Source organism: Puma concolor, chromosome A2 (genome assembly GCF_028749965.1).
Source record: "Puma concolor isolate L17-30 chromosome A2, mPumCon1.1.hap2, whole genome shotgun sequence".
Lineage (NCBI taxonomy): Eukaryota > Metazoa > Chordata > Mammalia > Carnivora > Felidae > Puma > Puma concolor.
In genome coordinates this window covers 149,598,708-149,618,171 of record NC_141668.1, presented here as the reverse complement: position 1 = coordinate 149,618,171, position 19,464 = coordinate 149,598,708, and the positions used below count along the sequence as shown (strand labels likewise).

At 48.3% G+C, this 19,464-nt stretch overlaps 1 protein-coding gene across 18 annotated transcripts in view; it reads left to right on the top strand.

The window, feature by feature from the left end:
- The window catches only part of CACNA1D (calcium voltage-gated channel subunit alpha1 D), a 303,873-nt gene that overhangs the window by 226,257 nt on the left and 58,152 nt on the right, over positions 1 to 19,464 (top strand). For 17 of the 18 annotated variants that reach the window (XM_086697894.1, XM_086697903.1, XM_086697898.1 and 14 more), the window contains 11 exons: positions 2,453 to 2,567; positions 2,949 to 3,018; positions 3,882 to 3,948; positions 4,698 to 4,845; positions 7,457 to 7,586; positions 10,855 to 10,914; positions 13,991 to 14,097; positions 15,683 to 15,770; positions 16,816 to 16,923; positions 17,010 to 17,062; positions 18,536 to 18,682. In XM_086697894.1, coding sequence (XP_086554020.1) covers positions 2,453 to 2,567; positions 2,949 to 3,018; positions 3,882 to 3,948; positions 4,698 to 4,845; positions 7,457 to 7,586; positions 10,855 to 10,914; positions 13,991 to 14,097; positions 15,683 to 15,770; positions 16,816 to 16,923; positions 17,010 to 17,062; positions 18,536 to 18,682 — 1,093 coding nt within the window. The remainder of the gene's footprint in view (positions 1 to 2,452; positions 2,568 to 2,948; positions 3,019 to 3,881; positions 3,949 to 4,697; positions 4,846 to 7,456; positions 7,587 to 10,854; positions 10,915 to 13,990; positions 14,098 to 15,682; positions 15,771 to 16,815; positions 16,924 to 17,009; positions 17,063 to 18,535; positions 18,683 to 19,464) is intronic. The other variant, XM_086697896.1, reaches the window with a different exon arrangement.

Genomic DNA, 19,464 nt, shown 5'->3' with positions numbered 1-19,464 from the left:
ATTAGTGAGTTTTCTTCCATGCAGTAGCCCTGTTGCAAACTTTTCAGGACAATACTTCTTGCTTCAAGTTATTCTATGGAAATCCCCACCTTCAGTACATAGAAGCCCATAGAATCCTTCAGCCAGCTAGAACACCCCTCCTACCCAGAGGTGAGCTCTCCTGCCAGATGTTATCTTTGTTGCTCCTGTTGCACATGGGTGCCAGCATCTACTGGTTTGGGGTGGGGACTTCTCCATCCCCCCAACTCAACAATGAACTTCTTTTTTAAACACATTTGTTTATTCATTTTGAGAGAGAGAATGAGAGCACAAGCGGAGGAGGGGCAGAGAGAGAGGGAGAGAGAGAGAATCCCTGTAGGCTCCGCCCTATTAACGCAGAGCCTGATGCAGGGTTCGATCTCATGATCTGAACTGTGAGATCAAGACCTGAGCCAGAATCAAGAGTTGGATGCTTAACCGACTGACCCGCTCAGGCTCCCCGGCAATAAACTTCTTGGTTCAGGCATCTTTTCTTCTTTGTATTCACATCTCTTGTGGCTTATAGTGGAGGGCCTTACACATAGTCAGCCCTTGGTAAATGCTTGTTAAATGAATCAGTGTTTTCTTATTGTGCTCTCCTTGCAATGAACTCTTGGGCCAGAGCAATATACCCGCTTTGGGTCTGCAGAGAAGTATTCCCTGGCCACACTCATTCCAGTTACATGCTGTGTTTTCTTTGTAATACCTGTATCACTATCTGAAACGCCTAAGTAGTTTATGTTCTGTCTCCCCCAACTAGAATAGATGCTACGTGGCAGTAGGGACTCAGGTCTGTCATGCCCCCAGCACCCGGCACAGTCGTCAGTGTGAAAGAGGTGCTGGGTGGATCTTTTTGAATGAATTCCAGAGCATACCACTGTTTAGAAGGGTCTGGGTAATGCTTCTAAATACAGATGATAGGTGTGAGCTTTTAGAAACCATCTGTTGCGAACTTGTAAAATTTTCCTATGGTTTATTACTCTGGATGTGCTTTCTGCTACCCAAAAGAGTTTGGTGTCACTGCAAGCTTTACAGTAATGTAAAGATACATTACTTCTTCATTGAGATCATTGCTAGGAATCCTCAACCCAGTTAGTCCTACACTGATCCCTGACAGAGCCACAATTACCCCTCATCTATCAGAGGAGTGCTCATGTTACCAAGCCATCGCCCATTCCAGGACAGATTGCTTCCCCAGGCTCATTACATTCTGCTTAAAAAATAGTCTAACATATCAAACTCATTTTTGAAAGTTTTAATGTAATTCATTCATGTATCTATCCTCTTTAAAGACTTGAATAGATTAGTGCAGCGTGATATCCCCAGAAGGTATCTCCTTGTCAGCCCCTTGCTAGGTTACTTTTGTGTTACGTACCTGAGATTGCAGATTGCATAGGCCCTGTGGGACATGGGTGCCCCTCTCCTGTCTCTGAGTTTCTGGGCTCCCACAGTCTTCTACCCAGATGACCATGCATCAGCCAGGGAGAAGCATGGTCAGAGAAGGAGCTGTCTTGGCTTATTTCCCTCTGATCCCTGTGCTTCTCAAAAAAGTATTGAACTGCTAGCGAATAAGAAATAGGCATCTTCTAGGATGCCTTATTCAGAACCTTATTCAGAATTTTTTTTTCACTATCATCCAAGGAAGACACACATACAACATTAGAGTAAGAACCCAAAACCTGATAATGCGTTCACTCACTTCACTTTTTAGTATTTAAAAAAATACAATTCACCCACAATAGTCAAAGATATAGCTACGGTGTGACTATTCAAAAGAATAGCCTGGCACCATCTGACAATACATCAGCGTTTGCGTAATGAATGAATGAATGAATGAATGAATGAATGAATGAATGAGGTATCTGCAAACTCTGAAGATCATCTCAAAAGAGAAAGACTCAAGACTGTATTGTGCAGTCATCATCTTGTGGAATCATCATTTGATTCACATGTAGCCTTTAGAAGGGTCTATTTTGGAAAGCACGCCCTGGATATAGGTTATGGGTGTGTGTGTTTTAAAAGAAACAATATGCATAAAGCAAAATGCATAAAAATACCATGTTTATGTTATGGATTGTTTTATGCAGCATGTGTTATAGCTACAGATACCTGGTGTACAGAGACATACACATATGTGCCACATATGCACATGGATGAAAGGAAATGTTGAAATTTGTAGGTTTTCATGGGTTTTAGTGAACCTTAATTTTGCTTCTTTCCAGACTGTCTTCTACAAGTTTCTAGGTCTTGTTTTTGTTGTTTTTGTGTTTTAAACAGGGTTCTGGTCCTCTGGTCTTACCATGTAAATACAGCAACTAGGGGACAGTCACCTGTTACCAACCTCCCAGAACACAGAGGGATGTGAGGTTGCCATTATCGGTGACACGTAGCTGCCTTTAGAAATTACGTTGTTCCCTTAAAATGTTCACACTAGATATCCTACTGAATGTCTTCTTGGCCATCGCTGTAGACAATCTGGCTGATGCTGAAAGTTTGAATACTGCCCAGAAAGAGGAAGCTGAAGAGAAGGAAAGGAAGAAGATTGCCAGGTAACTCCATTTTCACCCAAGGATAGAATCTTGGGCAGAACCCAGGCCCTCAGCTCTCATTTCCTCAGAGCTGAGAGTAGGAGTCACACGTCCCCATGCTTAAAGAATCTCTGTGGTTAATTTTGGTGGCATAAAATAAATGATGCGTTCAGTGCTGATGAGCTCTTGGATGAGAATTTTAATAAGATGATCCATGTAATAAACCCAGTGCACTGAGGTGAACGGGGAGCTCTGAGGATGGGTTGTGCTGTGGTCTCACTGTTAGGGTTGTTTCCAATTAAATTCCGTCCTTCATCAGGCCACTGTTGATTCAGAATCTGGATTAGCATTTTTATACATAGCAATATGGTTACTTGGGTTCTCATGTTTTCTTCTGTGTAGAAAAGAGAGCCTGGAGAATAAAAAGAACAACAAACCAGAGGTCAACCAGATAGCCAACAGTGACAATAAGGTATATGTCCTAAAACAGTTCTCCTCTTTTTGTTTCGCTGTGGGTCTGTTGATATCATCATAAATGTACCATTTACACTGGGAAGGTATCATGCATGATATTTTGGTGTGAGGGTATGACACACATTATAGATGCTGGCTTCCCAGGGGGATTCTCAGTGAATTTAGGCAGCTAGCTGGTTATTAATCAATATTTCACCAAATAACTGGTATGGTAAATATTTGACTGGTGGGACTACTTATTTTTTCTTTATTGGAATTGTGTCACCAGACCTGACCTGTTATATCTTCTCAGTGGGGATTAAAATCAAGGATGTTAACAGATGTCTACCTCCAGAAGGGATCTTAGGATCCGGTTCTGGGTACTCAGGGCTGTAGTGTCAGACTTCATCCCACTCATGACAGCTCTGGATTTTTTATTCCTTTGTTTGTTCCGCGAGTCAATAAATACTTACGGAGTGGTTAATGTGTGGCAGATACTGGAAATCAGCAATGAACAAGACCAGTGAGGTCCCTCTGTGCATGGAGCTCACATTCTAGCAGGGAGACAGGACCTCGCAGTTACCATACAGTGTGTAGGACAGTGTTGAGTGGGGAGGCGCGTGGATGGTGGTGCTGGCTAACCATGGCTGGATGGAGGTTATACCCGTTTTCTCCTCATTTGCCCTCAGAGCTGTGTCTTAAGCAGAATCATCAACGGGGACACTTGCTGTCCCTATGCACGCACACACTTCTGTGCAATGTGCACTTTGGAGAGAGTTTCCCTCCCTGCACTGAATGGCAGGGTCGAGTCTGTACTTTGGTCCTCTGCGGTGCATTGAAGTCAGAGTCTCCCCTCCTCCCAAGCCCTCTCTGTCATCGTAGGTTACAATTGATGACTATCGAGAAGAGGATGAAGACAAGGACCCCTACCCACCTTGTGATGTGCCAGGTATGGTGGCAGAGGCCGGTGACAGGCTCTCGGTTCAGGGGTGATATGGCTTTGCTACCACTCAGTGATCAGAGGCTCAGTCTCTGGCTGGCTAGCCCAGCTGGGGTGCATGGTGAGCAGTGAGGCTGCCGAGGCTGTGGGCCTCATCCTTGTGGCTGTGGAGCAGTCAACCCTGCTGCTTTCCTCGGTCACCCAGGTAGCTTGCATAACTCAAATTCCAGGTGGTGGGGAGAGAAAGTGTGAGTGGATCAGGGCAAGCCCCACCTCTGGTGGGAAACCTCTCTAGGAGGCAACCAGCCATTACTACTGTTATTATTACTGCCCACCTGTCCCTTTCACATTTGCTGGTGCCTTACCTTTATTGGCTGATGTAGCAGGGACTCTGGGGGCGGGGGTGCCAGTGGGGTGGAGGACACTGATCGTGTGTGGCTTGAAGCCCCACACACAGTTTTCCAGGCAGAAGCTGAGCAAAGCCACTGGGGAAACAGCCGGATGCTGGGAGTACTGCACTGATACCTTTCACCTTTGCTCAGACCTGGACTTGCCGGGCCCTCCTTCCCAGAACTGCATGCACTCACAGACGGGCACACTTCTCGGCCCCCCACAGGCACTCAGGCCACATTCTGAAGGGTTTTGACCAATGTAAGGCGATAGATGTGAAAGTTGACTCTTCACGTGAAGTTGAGAATAATTCAAACCCAATGCAACCATTATTTCATGCCTACAAAAAAAAAGTGTCTCATTTAAAGTAGGGGAAGAGGAAGAGGAGGAGGAAGAGGATGAACCCGAGGTTCCAGCTGGCCCCCGTCCTCGTAGAATCTCAGAGTTGAACATGAAGGAGAAAATCGCCCCCATCCCTGAAGGGAGTGCATTCTTCATTCTGAGCAAGACCAACCCGTAAATACCTGCTTTCTGATTTCATTGTTGCCATGTCTCACCTGTCCCCCTACAGACTGCTTGAGGGGGGCTGGAGGTGGGGAGAAGGAGGGTGGGTCACAGCCCCTTTCTGTGCCTGTGCCTCCGAGCCCCTGAGTCCTTGCTGACCCCTCTCTTGTTCCAGCTTGCCTTTGCCCTCTGCCCATCTCTCCCTGGCCGCCTCGTTCCTGGATGAAGGTGCTATTATAGGTATATGGCCAGGTCCTGGGAGGATGCCATCCCAGATTCTCCTCCTCCTTAGTGCCTGTACTGGTCAGAGCCCACAGCTCAGGTGTCCACGGGCTGCTACCTGTGAGGCGTTTCCCATCCAAAGGACCCTTTCTTCATGAGTGGGTCTTCTGTTAAGATGCGTTGGGGATGAGAATTTTGTGACCAAGTTCTCCACAGCGTCTTCATCCTGAGATCCAGATTAGTTGATCACTTTTCCCTGTTGAGTTTGATGGCAACAAAGTGATATCGCTCGATGATATTTTATAGGTGGTAGCTATTCAGCTCCATGCTATCCTGCTTAAAGTAGCATTTCTCATGGTAAAACGATAAGGTGCTCACTGGGAGCCCGGCACTGCAAGTGCGGTAAGAAGACAATGTTTATTAGTAGCCAGTTTCTAGGTTTTCAATCATCTGAGATAGATGGCATCCCTGGGGGAATGAATGGCTCCTGGAAGGGTTTCTAGAATTGCAGAAGCAGTCCTTGGCTGTCAGAGAAGAACCCTATGGAATTCACAGTCCCCAGGGAGACACAGGTGGGAAGAGAGGCTGCTGTCCTTAGTGACTTGAGGATCTGATGGTAGTTTTTACAGTGTGTCACTGTAGAGAATTTGGGTGTCTCTTTTTAAAAAAAGGTACTCACCTGACGTTACTGATGCCTACAGCTCACTGGGTCTACATATATTGAAGGAATGGATTGATTTCCCTCCCCAGAGCTGTGAACACTCCTGCCCTCCCTGCCTTGGAAGGTTCTCCCCAGACTCACCTGCTAACAGCTTGCAAGCCCTCCAAGGGCACATCCCAGCATGAAGCAGCCCCACAAGGGAGGATTTGAAGAAAGGGGTCAGTTTCTCATAAAGTTGACTCCAGTTTTGAAAGTGAAAAAGGACAGGGCACCTGGGTGGCTCAGTAGGTTAAGTATCCGACTTTGGTTCAGGTCATGATCTCACAGCTCGTGAGTTCAAGCCCCACGTTGGACTCTGTGCTGACAGTTCAGAGCCTGGAGCCTGCTTCCGATTCTGTCTCCCTTCTCTCTGCCCCTCCCCTGCTCACACTTTGTTTCTCTCTCAAAAGTAAATATTAAAAAAATTACAAAGGAAAATAATTTCAAGGGGAAGATATATGTATTCTATAGGCCAAAAATAAAGTCTTTTAAATTCTAAAGTCAGGTGTTGGGGTTAAATTCTAAAGTCAGGTGTTGAGTCTGGCGCTAACTAGCCTGTGGGACATCAGACAACGGCAGGACGCTGAGGACCATGACATGGTATGTAAGATCCCCACACGATTCTTGCACGGTGCAGCTTTCTCTTCACTTTCTTGGGAGTGCTTGTGGGTCAACTCCAGAGTTTAAAAACAAAAACCACTTAGGACAGAATCTCCACATAACAGGAGATTTTACCAAACCCATGACTACTGTAGTCATTTTCATACAGCCAGGTGACAGCATTAGAAAGGGGTTGCTCTCCTTCCTTTTTAATTTGTATTTATTTTTTCATTTTTAAGCTTATTTAGTTTGAAAGAGAGAGAGAGAGTGGGAAGGGGCAGAGGGAGAGAGGGAGAGAGAGAATTCCAAGCAGGCTCCACATGGACAGCATAGAGCCCGACGTGGGGCTTGAACTTATGACTTGAGCTGAAACCAAGAGTCAGATGCTCAACTGACTGAGCCACCCAAGGGCCCCTTAATTTTTATTTTTAACTGAAGTACAGTTGACGTACAGCATCATATTGGTTTCAGGCACACAACATAGCAATCTGACCGGTCTGTGTGTTACACAGCATTCGCCACGAAAAGCGTGGTCGCCATACAACGTCATTGCAATAGTATTGATGATATTCCCTATGCTGTACTTTTCATCCCTGTGACTTGTTTCTCTTATAACTGGAAGTCTGTACCTCTGGACCCCCTTTACCCATTGCTCTCATTCTAGTGAGCTGCGGCAGTGAGCTCTGAGCTCAGATTCCTTCCAAAGATAGGCAAAGGAAGCCACTGGGCTTCATGTCATGGTGGGAAAGCGTCACAGTCCACCTGGATTGGAAATCTCCCTCAGTCTTTACTAACCTTAAGACCTCTCACATGCTTAAGCCTCAGTTTCCCCACTTGTAGCAGGATGATAATCCCCACTTTTAAGGATGTGATGAATGCTGTGTATGGAGCCCCTCCTCCCCCCACAGAGCTGTGGCACTGTGGGTCCTCAGGGTCTGCCTTCCACGACTTTTGAAGGGCTGAGGGTCAGGTGGCTCTGGTTGGCCGGGTTGGGGCACGGACAGCTGTCCTCTGCCCGACTTGTCACCTCAGAGCAGCACCAGCATGCAGGAGGCACTGGCCGTGCCAAGGGCTGTGTCCATGCAGTGGTTTCCCCCACAGGATCCGCGTGGGCTGCCACAAGCTCATCAACCATCACATCTTCACCAACCTCATCCTCGTCTTCATCATGCTGAGTAGCGCCGCCCTTGCCGCCGAGGACCCCATCCGCAGCCACTCCTTCCGGAACACTGTAAGCCACTGAGCAGGGCCAGGCGGGCGGGTCTCCCTCTGGGATCAGCACCCGTCTCTCTAGCAGGGACTGTCACGCAGGCAGGGCTAAACGTTAGAGGAGGCCTCTCGTTCCCCCAGAGGTATTTCAGGTTTGTGAGTGCCAGAAGAGTTTTGTCTTATCAGGACAGACCTTTTTTGAATCCTGTCCTCTAAACTTCACCTTAAACACTCTGCAGCAACTTATAGCGTATTCAGGAGCCCTGCTTCTCCTCCTCTTCGTCCTTTACTGCCAACATTTTGGTCCCTGTTTTCCCCTCCCTGGTCACATTCACATCCGTGCCTGTTTTGAGATTTCTGCCCAGGTGGAAGCATCCAGCAGGAAGGAAAAGTAAAAATGGAGCCAGGTACGTCATGTGCCCAGAAGCTCTTCCTTAGGGCTGGCGGGAAGGCGTGGAGCCCGCCTGGGCTGAAATTCACGAAGCTACTTGGTTTCGCTACTCAGCGGAGGGGTTGGGTGGAATGGGGGGGATACAAGTGAGGGAGCCGACGGCGTGTGGAGCCAAGTGGTTCAGTGGAGAGGAAGGCTGGCGTTTTGATAGGGCAGGAGGTGGTTTTACAAAGAAAACAAAGAGACAGCTAAGTTGTCTGTTATCGGTCTGTTTCGTGCTTTAGGGAGAGCACATCTGTGCTGCGCAGAGACCAGTACCTCAGGAAGTTCTTGTCCAGGTGGGTCCCCTCTTAGCAGTCAGCTCATTCGGCACCGAGAACAATCCCGAGGGGATACAGCTTCAGAAGACCAGTAGACTGTTGTCTGCTCTGGCCTGGAGACTGTAGTGCAGTCTCAGGTGGTTGTCAAGAAGCCCAGGAGAGGGAGGCCCACGAGTGTGTGAAGCCGTCCGGCATTGCTGCCCCTTGTGGTTCGTGCTCTCTGTGTCCATCCGATTTTTAGAAATTTGAGGAGTAAGGCAAATTACCAGTACCCCAGGATTTTGGTTGTGACAGTCAGGCCTTGTGCTGTATCTTTTCGTTTCCAGTCCCGTTGGTTTGAAGCCTGGCAGGCCCAATGTATCAGGCTGATAAAACACAGGCGCTCTGATATGCAGATTTTAAAAAGACTTTCCTCCCAAGGCACATGTTGGTGTTGATGTAAAGACGAAGGCTGTGCATCTGTCTGAATCTGCACTCACAGATCAGGGCTCTTGTTAGAGATTCTGACATTGTCTCTACATAAGCGTTCAAATGGAACAAAGACCTCGGTGTCCTCAGGCCCCATCATAGAAATGAGGCACAGCGGGTAGAAGCTGTTTGGGAAAAAAATACTGTTATTGAGAGACGAGGTCAGGAGCTAGTCTAGAACACAGATTGGCAGAGTTAATTTACACGTGGCCCCGTGTTCTTATTTTTATTGTAATTGCTTCCCCATGAGTTTATGTCCCTGCTGCTTTTTCCAAGAATGTTATTATTGTTTTTAAACAGATGTACATATTTGTATGTGTATTGCTTTTAAAACACTACAGTGTTTATTTCATTGTGGTAAGAATGCTTAATGTGAGATCTACTCTCTTGATAAATTAAGTGTACGAGACGGCCTTCTTAACGGTAGGGACTATGTTGTACGGCAGGTCTCCAGAACTTACTCATCTTGCATGACTGAAACTCTATCTCTGTTGGCCATCTCCCCATTTCTCCCTCCCCCAGCCCCCGACAACCTCCATTCTACCTTCTGTCTAAGGGGTTGACTACTTTAGATACCCCATGTAAGTGGACTCATGTGGTGGCTTTTCCGTGGTTGTTGTGTTAACTTAGCTAAGTTATTAGTGGAAGAGGAGTGAATGGAGAAAGAATAACCTGAATCTAAGAGCTTTGACCTCTGGCACTGGGTCGAGCTGCTGACGTGTGGGCAGCGGTGTCTGTCTTGGCTACACCCGTGCTTTTGACATGAACAGTCCTGCCGTGACCTCGGATGGGGGAAGGGGCAGAGGCTGGCCGTGTACTGGAAATACCTTTCGTTGCCTGGCTAGAATCACAAATACACAACAGGCTTCCAGCAAAATCTGTAAATCTCAGAATGGAAGTGGTTTGAATAATGAATGCCCTCTGGAGAACTTCCGTGGAGAAGAGCTGGCCTTTGCTGTAGGTCCGTCTCCTTACTGTGATGGAGAGTAAAGGACTCCCATGGGCTGGATCCCACACTCAAGTAACAGGGCCCGGGGCTCACTCCCTGCCCAGCCACACCATGACTGGCTGTGCGACCTGAGCAGCCTGCCCGCTGACACTCCCACAGTATCCTCTTCTGTTACATGAAGAGAGTTGGTCTGGGGGTCTCTCCACGGTCCCTTCAGCTCTGATCTTGGCCTCTGCAACTGGCAGAGTCTTGGCTGCCGTCTTTGTGGCTGAGGGTTCCCCATGAGCAACCTCCATTGAGCGGTCAGACTCTTGGTTGCTGGCCCCCCTGCCCCACCCACTTACCCGCCCCCATGGTTCTGAGAAGCAGCAGGGACCCCCAAAGGGTTCCCTGAGCAGGACTCAGTTGGAGGGTAGATGATATTTTCAGGAATACTGATAAAAGCAGCCTGGACCGATTATTCAAAGGCCAGGTCAGTCTGTTCTTTGAGTGGGCCCAGCTAGGTAAAAAACAAAAACCCAGTGTTTGGAGAGAGCAGTGTTAGATGCAGAGCAGGACCATAAGTAGAACTCTTCTCTGAGGACTTATTCAGCCCTGCACACAGGTGACGGAGGGGCATTTCCACCCTGTTTTCACGGGCTGGAATCAGAAGGGGCATGTGGAAACTTCTGGCCCTGTTGGATGCCACTTAACATCTTTATTTACATTTTTCCACCAAACTGAAGCTCAGCTATATGCTGAAATATGACACCATATTTCATTCTTCTAAGAATTCCCTTTAAAAATCTGAAACGTGTATAAGGCTCCGGTTTATCTGGTGTCACAAGTTTGTCCATGTTGTGCTCTGATGAGCAGAGGTTATTAACAAAGCGCTTTTAGAAATGAGCTTCTGTCTGTCCATGACACGAGACAGGGAGGAGAGTCCGCATGAGTGGTGAAAGGAGGTAAGTGTCCCCAGATGCTCTTTCTCGGTCACAAAGAAGAGCTGTCACTGGGCCGGGTGGGGCATTTATAAGCGTCTCTGCACCTGCCTCCAGAGCGGCAGGCTTATCTCAGGGGAGCGGGCGTCTGACTGCAGGTGGGGGTTCTGCCCATGGGCGCGCACGCTGTTGGAGTTCATCCGGATGCCTTTTTCTCATTTCCAACATGTTGTACCTTGCAGATACTGGGTTACTTTGACTATGCTTTCACAGCCATCTTTACTGTTGAAATCCTGTTAAAGGTAACGGCTTTTTCATTGATCCTCAGGTACTCTAAAGCAGCTGTAGCAATAATAGTTGCAATTCTTTGTTTACTTTCCAGATGCTAGGTTACGCAGATTATGTCTTCACTGGTACCTTTGCATTTGAGATCGTTTTGAAGGTAACAGGTCCCACAGCAGTGTGTCGAAGGGGCCTGCTCCTGTGTGACACACGGCAAAGAAGCGTGAAGTGCTTTTGACTATTTTTTTTATTTTTTGCCTTCTGTGATCAAGCTACACTTTTTTTTGTAAACCAAAGGATTTTTTTTGTTCCTGTAACCATTCAACATGTTTTTGCTGTTTCTTTTTAACCTTTAAATGCATGTAGGAACTTCTTTGGCTTCATAATAATGACTGGAAATTATTTTGCTCCTTTTAAGATATATCCTCTGAAATGTGTCATCTGACAACAGACACATCACTATGTGTGAACCTTCTTCCACCTTTCCTGACCTCAAAGTCAGAGGAAAAGCATTTATCCTATGAAGGGAATGTATCTCCTTTCATTTCTTTGACGGAATGGTTTTCAGTGGCCTAAAATAGTAACACACTATTTTCTTGCAATGGGATTTGCAAGATAACCTATTTGTGTTAGGATATTTGATACGCTTTAATGGATGGGCTTACATTTACACAAACAAAAGGAGCACCCTTTGGACAGGGCGCCCTAAATGTACTGCCCATGCATGAGCTCACAGTTGCCATTGCTGCATGGTTTGTGTACAGATTGTGGAGGCCACCCGGGCCCGGCTCATTCCCCGCGCGTGCAGAGGTCTGGAGACCCGCAGCAGAGAGCCAGGAACACCCCTGACGTGCTAAGTGGCATGGGTCACTGCAGGACCGGGACAGTGTGGCCCGTGACAACTGTCAGAGCAACTGTGTCCCAATGGGGAGACAAGATGAGGAATTTTCACCACAATTTCCTTTAAACCAATTTTGGGTTTTTACGTGTGCATCTCAGGAAAAAGAAATGTATTTCATGTTCAACTACTGTAGAACTTGGGCTCTTTACAAAATATTTTATGAAATGAAACCTCGATGAGCTTTGCCAGGGAATGGGGTACTTAGAGTTCCTTTTATTTTCAACTAATAAAAACATTAGCACAAAACCAGCCAGCCTCTGTTTAAACCTTTGTTAAAAAATCTAAAAATTCACATTCACTTTCCTGCCTTTAAGCCGGTGAATGTGGCCGACAGTTGTCTCCTAAGTGGGTGCGGGGGTTAGCTGAATCTAACAGGGCCTCTGTCATAAGGAGTACGCACATAATGCACAGGGGGTGGGGTCAAGCATACTCACCCTGCCTCTACTTCATCCTGAGCTGTCTTTTTTTTTTTCCTTATAATTTGCCGCCTTCTCTTCAAACTGAATGGGGAACATGATCCACTTAATCTATTAGCTCAGCTCATCGAGGTTTTATTCTACTTCCCACAGGTCTAAGTTGTTAAATGATTATCATCATTCGTGGGCTTTGGGGCCAATGAGATTTGGGTTATTTAAAAGAAACAAAAAAACCATTGTTGCTTTTAAATTTCTGCATATTTGCCTCAGTGACTTAAGTATTCTGAGTTTTCTTCATTTAAAACCTGTGTGAGGGTGGGAAACAAGCTTAGAAACCGGAAGGATTCAGACAATGGAGGCTTGCCAAGAAGCATCTAGCATCTGAAGCGGTGGTTCCTGCTGGCTGTGGGAACACTGGCAAGGCTATATGGCTATTCGGTTGAACCACAGCAAACTGCCATTTGTGTAGGTCAAGAATGGTGGTGTGTTGGCGATTTTATATGGTTCAGTGTAACTGTTTCATGACTCTGGCCCTCCTGTTCTATACTCCCCTGAGCCTCCTTCATCTTTTTTTTTTTTTTTTAATGTTTATTTATTTTTGAGAGAGAGAGAGAGAGAGAGAGAGATAGAGTGTGAGTGGGGGAGGGGAAGAAGAGAGAGAGGGAGACACAGAATCCGAAGCAGGCTCCAGGCTCTGAGCTGTCAGCACGAGCCCGACACGGAGCTCGAACTCGGCAACAGCAAGATCATCGCCTGAGCCGAAGTTGGGTGCCCAACTGACTGAGCCACCCAGACGCCCTCCCCCCTCCTTTTTTTTTTTAGCACACAATGAACCCTGTGTACTTTGCTGTTTTTGCTCTGGGAACGTCCTCACTAAACTCCTTTGTGCATCGCCAGTAGGCACCTTTCTGGGGCACTTGAGGTGGTGCTCTGGGTGCACATGACATTGACTGCAAAGCAGGGCAACTGCCCTGGGGAGAGGCCTATGACAGCTTCCTGGCCACACCTTGCATGTGCTGGAGTCACTGGGCTTGGAAGCACCATTTTTTTTTTTTTAAACATTATTTTTGAGAGACAGCGTGAGCGGGGAAGGGACAGAGAGAGAGGGAGACACAGAATCCGAAGCAGGCTCCAGGCTCTGATCCGTCAGCATAGAGCCCGACACAGGGCTCGAACCCACGAACCCTGAGATCGTGACCTGAGCTAAAGTCAAATGCTTAACCGACTGAGCTCCCCCCGCCCCAGGTGCCCCAGAAGCACCGTGTAAACTGGATGTCTTGCTGGAGGACCATTAGCAGCAGGCAGGGGCCTAAACAGTGTGAGTCTCTGTAAACAGAGCCTATGAGCTTTGGGCTCCAGCACTTTTGCTAGCCGCACTGTGAAGGCACGCTGGGGTCAGTGATGTAGACTCTCCTGGGGCCTCAGGGTCCAGAGCCGGCATTTTGCAGGGCAGCCAAGTTACCTGATGAGCAGGGCCATGTGGACACTCCTGGGACAGGCTCTTTGGACCTGCCCACGTTGGATTCCTACTTGCAGTTTACCATCACTGATATGAAGTCTAGACTGGTCTCCTCTGAAATGTGTCTGAAATCTGCTGCCCCATTTCCATTATTGAACCAATATCTGGTTGCTCAGCCCTGCTGGTTTATATGTCTGGCTTCCTAATGCATGCTTGTTAATAAAGTACTTTCCTGGAGGTTTTGTAAAGAGCCCAGGTTTCTTTTCTTCTGGAGAGAAAGAAAAAAAAACACAGTAAATCACTCATGATTCTGTTTATAGATGGCGACTTTTGGAGCTTTCCTCCACAAAGGGGCTTTCTGCAGGAACTACTTCAATCTACTGGATATGCTGGTTGTCGGGGTATCCCTGGTATCATTCGGGATCCAGTAAGTATTCTGGGGTGGGCGTGAGTGTGTGAGCACAGGACTCTTGGGCAGGATGGTTTCTGTGAGGGATTTTAACATAATTCATAAAGGCTAGGCATCACTTTAACAAGTGCATTCAGTTACCCCGGAAAGCCCGATTTGTGTGCATGCCAGAGGGCATTGGCACTGTTCGTGTTTCTTGTGTTTCTCCTTCTCTCCATGCCCCCTGCCAGGTTGGGCATATTACTGTCTGTGATATTTGCTTTCAACAGAGAAGTCTGAACTGGGAGAGAGGGAAGCCCGGTTCTAGTTCAGCTTCCTCCCGGGCATCATGTAGTCCTTCTCTCAAAGGACTACAGTTCTCATACAAGAGGGGGCCTCTGGGGGAACTTTCAGATTGGATATTGAAGGCTTCCTCCCTTGATCTCCAGGATATAGCAGCTGCCATGACCCCTTTCTTTTGTCTTCTACAAGTTTCAGCTAGAAGGGGGCAGAGGCTACAACTCAGGGCCCCAGGGCCTTTCCATGGCCTTTACCAATGTCTGGTGGGGAATAGCCCCAGCTGCAAGCTGCCTGCCTGCTGTACCTCGGGGGTCTGGGGCAGAAGTTCCCATAGGAATGTCCCGCCGTGGCCTTGCTTTCCTGCTGACTTACAAGTACCTGTGCTCAGGTGCTGGCCATCAGTACCCCCTATGAGGAAACGTGCTCACCTACTACCTCCGAGCTCAAGTTAAATGGGGAGGCTGCATCCCCCTCAGAAGACCGACGACCCCTGCCTGAGATGGCCCTCTGTGCTGGTCCTCACCTCCCACCACTGCCCAGGGGGAGGGAGGCAGCAGCCGCAGCTAGAGAGAGGGTGTTCTCACAGCATCTTTGCAGGCCCCATAAATGCCAGGCTGTGTCTGCCCTCTGCCTCCCGAGCATGTGCTCCAGCCGCCTGAGGGGCTGCGTGAGCCGTGTTCTCCCGTCTGCCCTGGAGCACCCCCGCCTTTGTCCAGCTGACCCCTGGACTCACATGGCTACCATGTCCCCAGCTCCCGGAGGATGTGCTCTCCTGGCAGCCTGTCCTGCATCCCCTCCGTTGTCAGCCCCACCACACAGGTGGTGATTGCGTCCCACCCAACAGCGAACTCCGCAGAGGCCAGAGAAGCCCCGCACAGGGCACCACAGCAGCTCTCCCACCTCCGAGAGCAAACCCGAACAAACAAACCTGCAGCCTGAAAGCCAAGGACTGCCTAGCATTTACATTGAGCAAAAAGGACAAAGGAAATTGCTAAATTGTGCCTCTGCTGCCTTAGCTCCATGCCCCAGTCAGGGCCTCTGCGAGTCCCATGGGCCTGGCCCAGGAGGGGCCGTGAGTGTGGGCTGGATGGAGAAAGACCTATGTGTGTGTGAGTGTGTGTGTGTGTGTGAGTGTGTGTGTGTGTGTGTGTGTGTGTGTGTGAGAGAGAGAGCGCGCGCGCGCGCTGGGGGGAGGGGCACTGGGGGGAGGTGAACTCAGCCCCACACGGGCCATGGTCCTACAGTGAAGGCCGCGTGAAATAATTCCAAAGTATTTTATCTGACTGTAATACACTCTGCCTTCCTTCTTTGCTCTTTTCCTTAGATCCAGTGCCATCTCCGTTGTGAAGATTCTGAGGGTCTTAAGGGTCCTGAGGCCGCTCAGGGCGATCAACAGAGCAAAAGGACTCAAGGTTTGGATTTCTGCCCTCCGGCCCAGGCTGCTTTGGTTGGGGCCAGAGCTGGGCTGAGGCTTGATGGGTTTTACACAGCTGTACATTTGGAAAGGACGTTTCTTTTTCTTTTCTTTTTTTTTTTCTGAACATTTTATTATTTTTTTTTTTAATGTTTTTATTTTTGGGAGAGAGAGCATGCATGTGCACGCATACGGGGTGGGGGGGCAGAGAGAGAGAAGGGGACAGAGGATCTGATGCTGACCACAGACGGCCCGATGTGGAGCTGGAACACAAGAACACAAGCTGGAGTTGGAGCTGGAACACAAGCTCATGACCTGAGCCAAAGGTGGTCGCTTAACCGACTGAGCTACCCAGGTGCCCCTGGAAAGGCCATTTCTAACCAGTGACACTACCTCTGACAAGTGCTGAAAGCATTTTACAAATATTTTCTTTCTCTTTGCTAATTTATTTTTCTTTATGAGATTACTGTTCTATTACTTTTTAAAAATTATTAGTATTTTCTTGGGTTGGGGTGCCTGGCTGGCTCAATCAGAGGAGCACGCAATGCTTGATCTCAGGGTCGTACGCTTGAGTGCCATGTTGGGGTACAGATTGCTAAAAGAAATAAACCGAAAAAATTAAATTAAACAAATAATATGTTCTTGGGTTTATTTTGGTCTTTAAATCTATTCTCATGCAGGTCGTATAAAAGGCCAGAGGTTTTGCATTTTCCTGAGTCCTTTTATGGGGGGCAGGGGTCCCTGTGGACCTGTGTGCCAGGCAGTGCCGCACCTGGTAGTGTTTCTTCTGACTAAACCACTTTGGAGGAAACCAGGGAGGGGCTGGTCTGTAGGGTGCTCCTCCCAGGTGGCCCCACTGCAACGGGGGTAACTCCCCACAGATAACTACCTGAAAAACAAGTGCAAGGGAGGCACAAAGTTGGAAAATCATATAAAAATGCACATAAACATAGAAAATCCTGGCCAGTATTAGCTCGCCCTGTGGCTGAAACAACAAAAGCAGATGACGTCCCTCTGCCTTCCCCGGGTTCCTCTCTCCCCAGCACGTGGTCCAGTGCGTCTTCGTGGCCATCCGGACCATCGGCAACATCATGATCGTCACCACCCTTCTCCAGTTCATGTTCGCCTGCATCGGGGTCCAGTTGTTCAAGGTACACAGATGTGCCTTCTGGCCTGAAGCCCAGCTGATCTCTTTGTGGGGAGCCTGCATTTGACTGCCTGTCTCTTCTGTACACAGGGGAAGTTCTATCGCTGCACGGACGAAGCCAAAAGTAACCCCGAAGAGTGCAGGTGAGTGTCCTGAACATGAGAGTGGGGAACAAGGAAGCACAAATAAGACACCTGGAGGGTCTGCTTGTGCTCACTTTTCAGAAGTTTTCATCATGGATTGTTAGAGGCTTGTATGCTCAGCTCACGGCTGGAGAGAGGGTGGGTGGGGGGTGGTGGTGGTAGTTTTGAGGTGACATTCACATATCATAAAAGTAATCATTTTAAACTGTGCAATTCAGTGACATTTAGTAGTCACACTGTGGGACAAGCATGGCCTACTCGTTCTAGTTCCAAACCTTTATCACCCCCAAAAGAATGGATAGATGGCTTTTGATGTTTGGTATAGAATCTCTAAAATTGGGAGGAGGGAATGCACTGAAACCTAAAATAACAATTCCAAAATTCCCCAGAGAGCCCCCCCCCCACCTTCCAGCCACATGGATAAATCCCCCCCACCCCCAAACTGGAACTCGAAGCTCAACTCCCTGGCATTCAGAAGCTGGCTAGCCTCTACCGACACGTTTTCTAGGCTGCCTTTCTCCCCTTGCTCTTGGCACCCACATTGGGGGCATATTTTTATTCACAAGAACAGGCAGAGGAGAGACAAAGTGAGAAATACTCATGCCTCTTATCCCAACATGTCCGGAAGAATATGAAGGCAGACACGAAACCATTGCCTCAGGTTGTAAGACCGCGTAAAGTTCTGTGTGTCCCCATCCCTTTGGGACGGCACCGACTGAGGACTTGCTTGTACTGCTTACATTCCATTTGGGGTTTCTTTTCAGCAGAAGGTGCGGTCAGAGTATATCAGCCTCAGTGTGACTGATTGTGCACCTCCGGGGGCATCATCCATGCAGGCTGCAGGGGTGGGGGGGGCACCCCGGGGGGGGGGCGCCCCCTGGAGTTTATGCGGCAAGCAGCAGGGTGAAGACCCCTTCTCTTCTCTCACTAAGCCTCTGCTTCCCCATCTGTGGAATAAAGACATTGGCCCCTTTCCAGAAATGAAATTCGATGACAAATATTGTGTATCAGAAATTATAGAATTATTTTAGAAAGAAAACTGGGAATATCGTTAATACAAAGAGAAAGAGTGTGATTACAGCCAAAAGGCCGAGAGGAGGGTGTACCCAGGCTTGCTTCCCAGAGCTTGCAGAATTCTCCAGGCCAAAGCCTCTGAGTCTTCAGTGTATGCGTTGAGCCCATCGTATATGAGAGGCGTTTACTGTTTGGTAGTTATCATTTGTTATCAGGCATATGCTGGATATCTGCCTAGTTGCTCTAGAGAATACTCATTAAACTAGTAGGTCCTCAGTGATTATTGGAACTGTAGACTAGAGTAAACACAGGACAAGAAGAGGAAAAACTCAGGCTGTGCTCGGCTCAGAGGTGAGGCCTGGCTGGCAGACAGCACAATGGTGCCTGGACGTGGCCTTGGAGCAGCTGTGACTGATCTCAGGTCAAGCCAGGATGACCCACACTTCTTTTCCTCCTTAGGGGGCTTTTCATCCTCTACAAGGATGGGGACGTTGATAACCCTGTGGTCCGTGAGAGGATCTGGCAAAATAGTGATTTCAACTTTGACAACGTCCTTTCTGCTATGATGGCGCTGTTCACGGTCTCCACGTTTGAGGGCTGGCCTGCGTAAGTATAGAGAACACCTTGATAATGTCCCAAGCCATCCATTCAGTCGTTCAGTCATTCGTTCCCAGCTCTAATGTGCGCCAGACACGGGTGGCTGCCAAAGTGCCATGTCTTTCACTGACCCGCTCACTCGCTCATTCATAAAATGTGCTTTTGGTACCAGCTCCGTGCAGCGTGCTGTGTTAAGCCCTGTGGGAGAAACAGTGGTCTCAACATGTTCCTCTCTTCAAGGCCCAAAGCTAGTCAGAGTATCAGGCAGTCAAACCAGGCAGGAGCTTCTGCCGTGTCAGAGATGTGCAGAATAAGGTTCTGAAGGATGGCTAGGATTTTGATGAGTAAAGTTAAAAAAAAAAAAAAAAGTCCAGAAGCAGGGAAGAAGGTAGAATACAAAAGGGAAGTCTCTTACACCTTTGTTCCCTGTGCTCTGATACCCACCCCAGCCCCAGCTCCTGCCACCTAGATGTATGTACATACGCAGAGTCCCGAATGTCAAGTTCTCACGCCCAGAGAAACTGCAGAAGGTGGACAAATTCACTCTGTCAGGCTGGCAGAACTCTCTGGATGCATGGGAGAGTCAGAAGTTTTATGGGAGAGCCTGTGGAGGAAGAGGGCAGTTGGGTGGGGTTTGTTCATTAGGGAACTGGTCCTGGGGAGAAAAGAGGCAGGAGTGAGTCCCTTTACTCTGTGGAGGCACTGGCTGCACTCTTGGGTTTTCAGCAGTGTGTTTTAGCAAATCAGGATGGCAGGTGAGGGAAAGTGAGCAGATTTGGGACCTGGGGCTC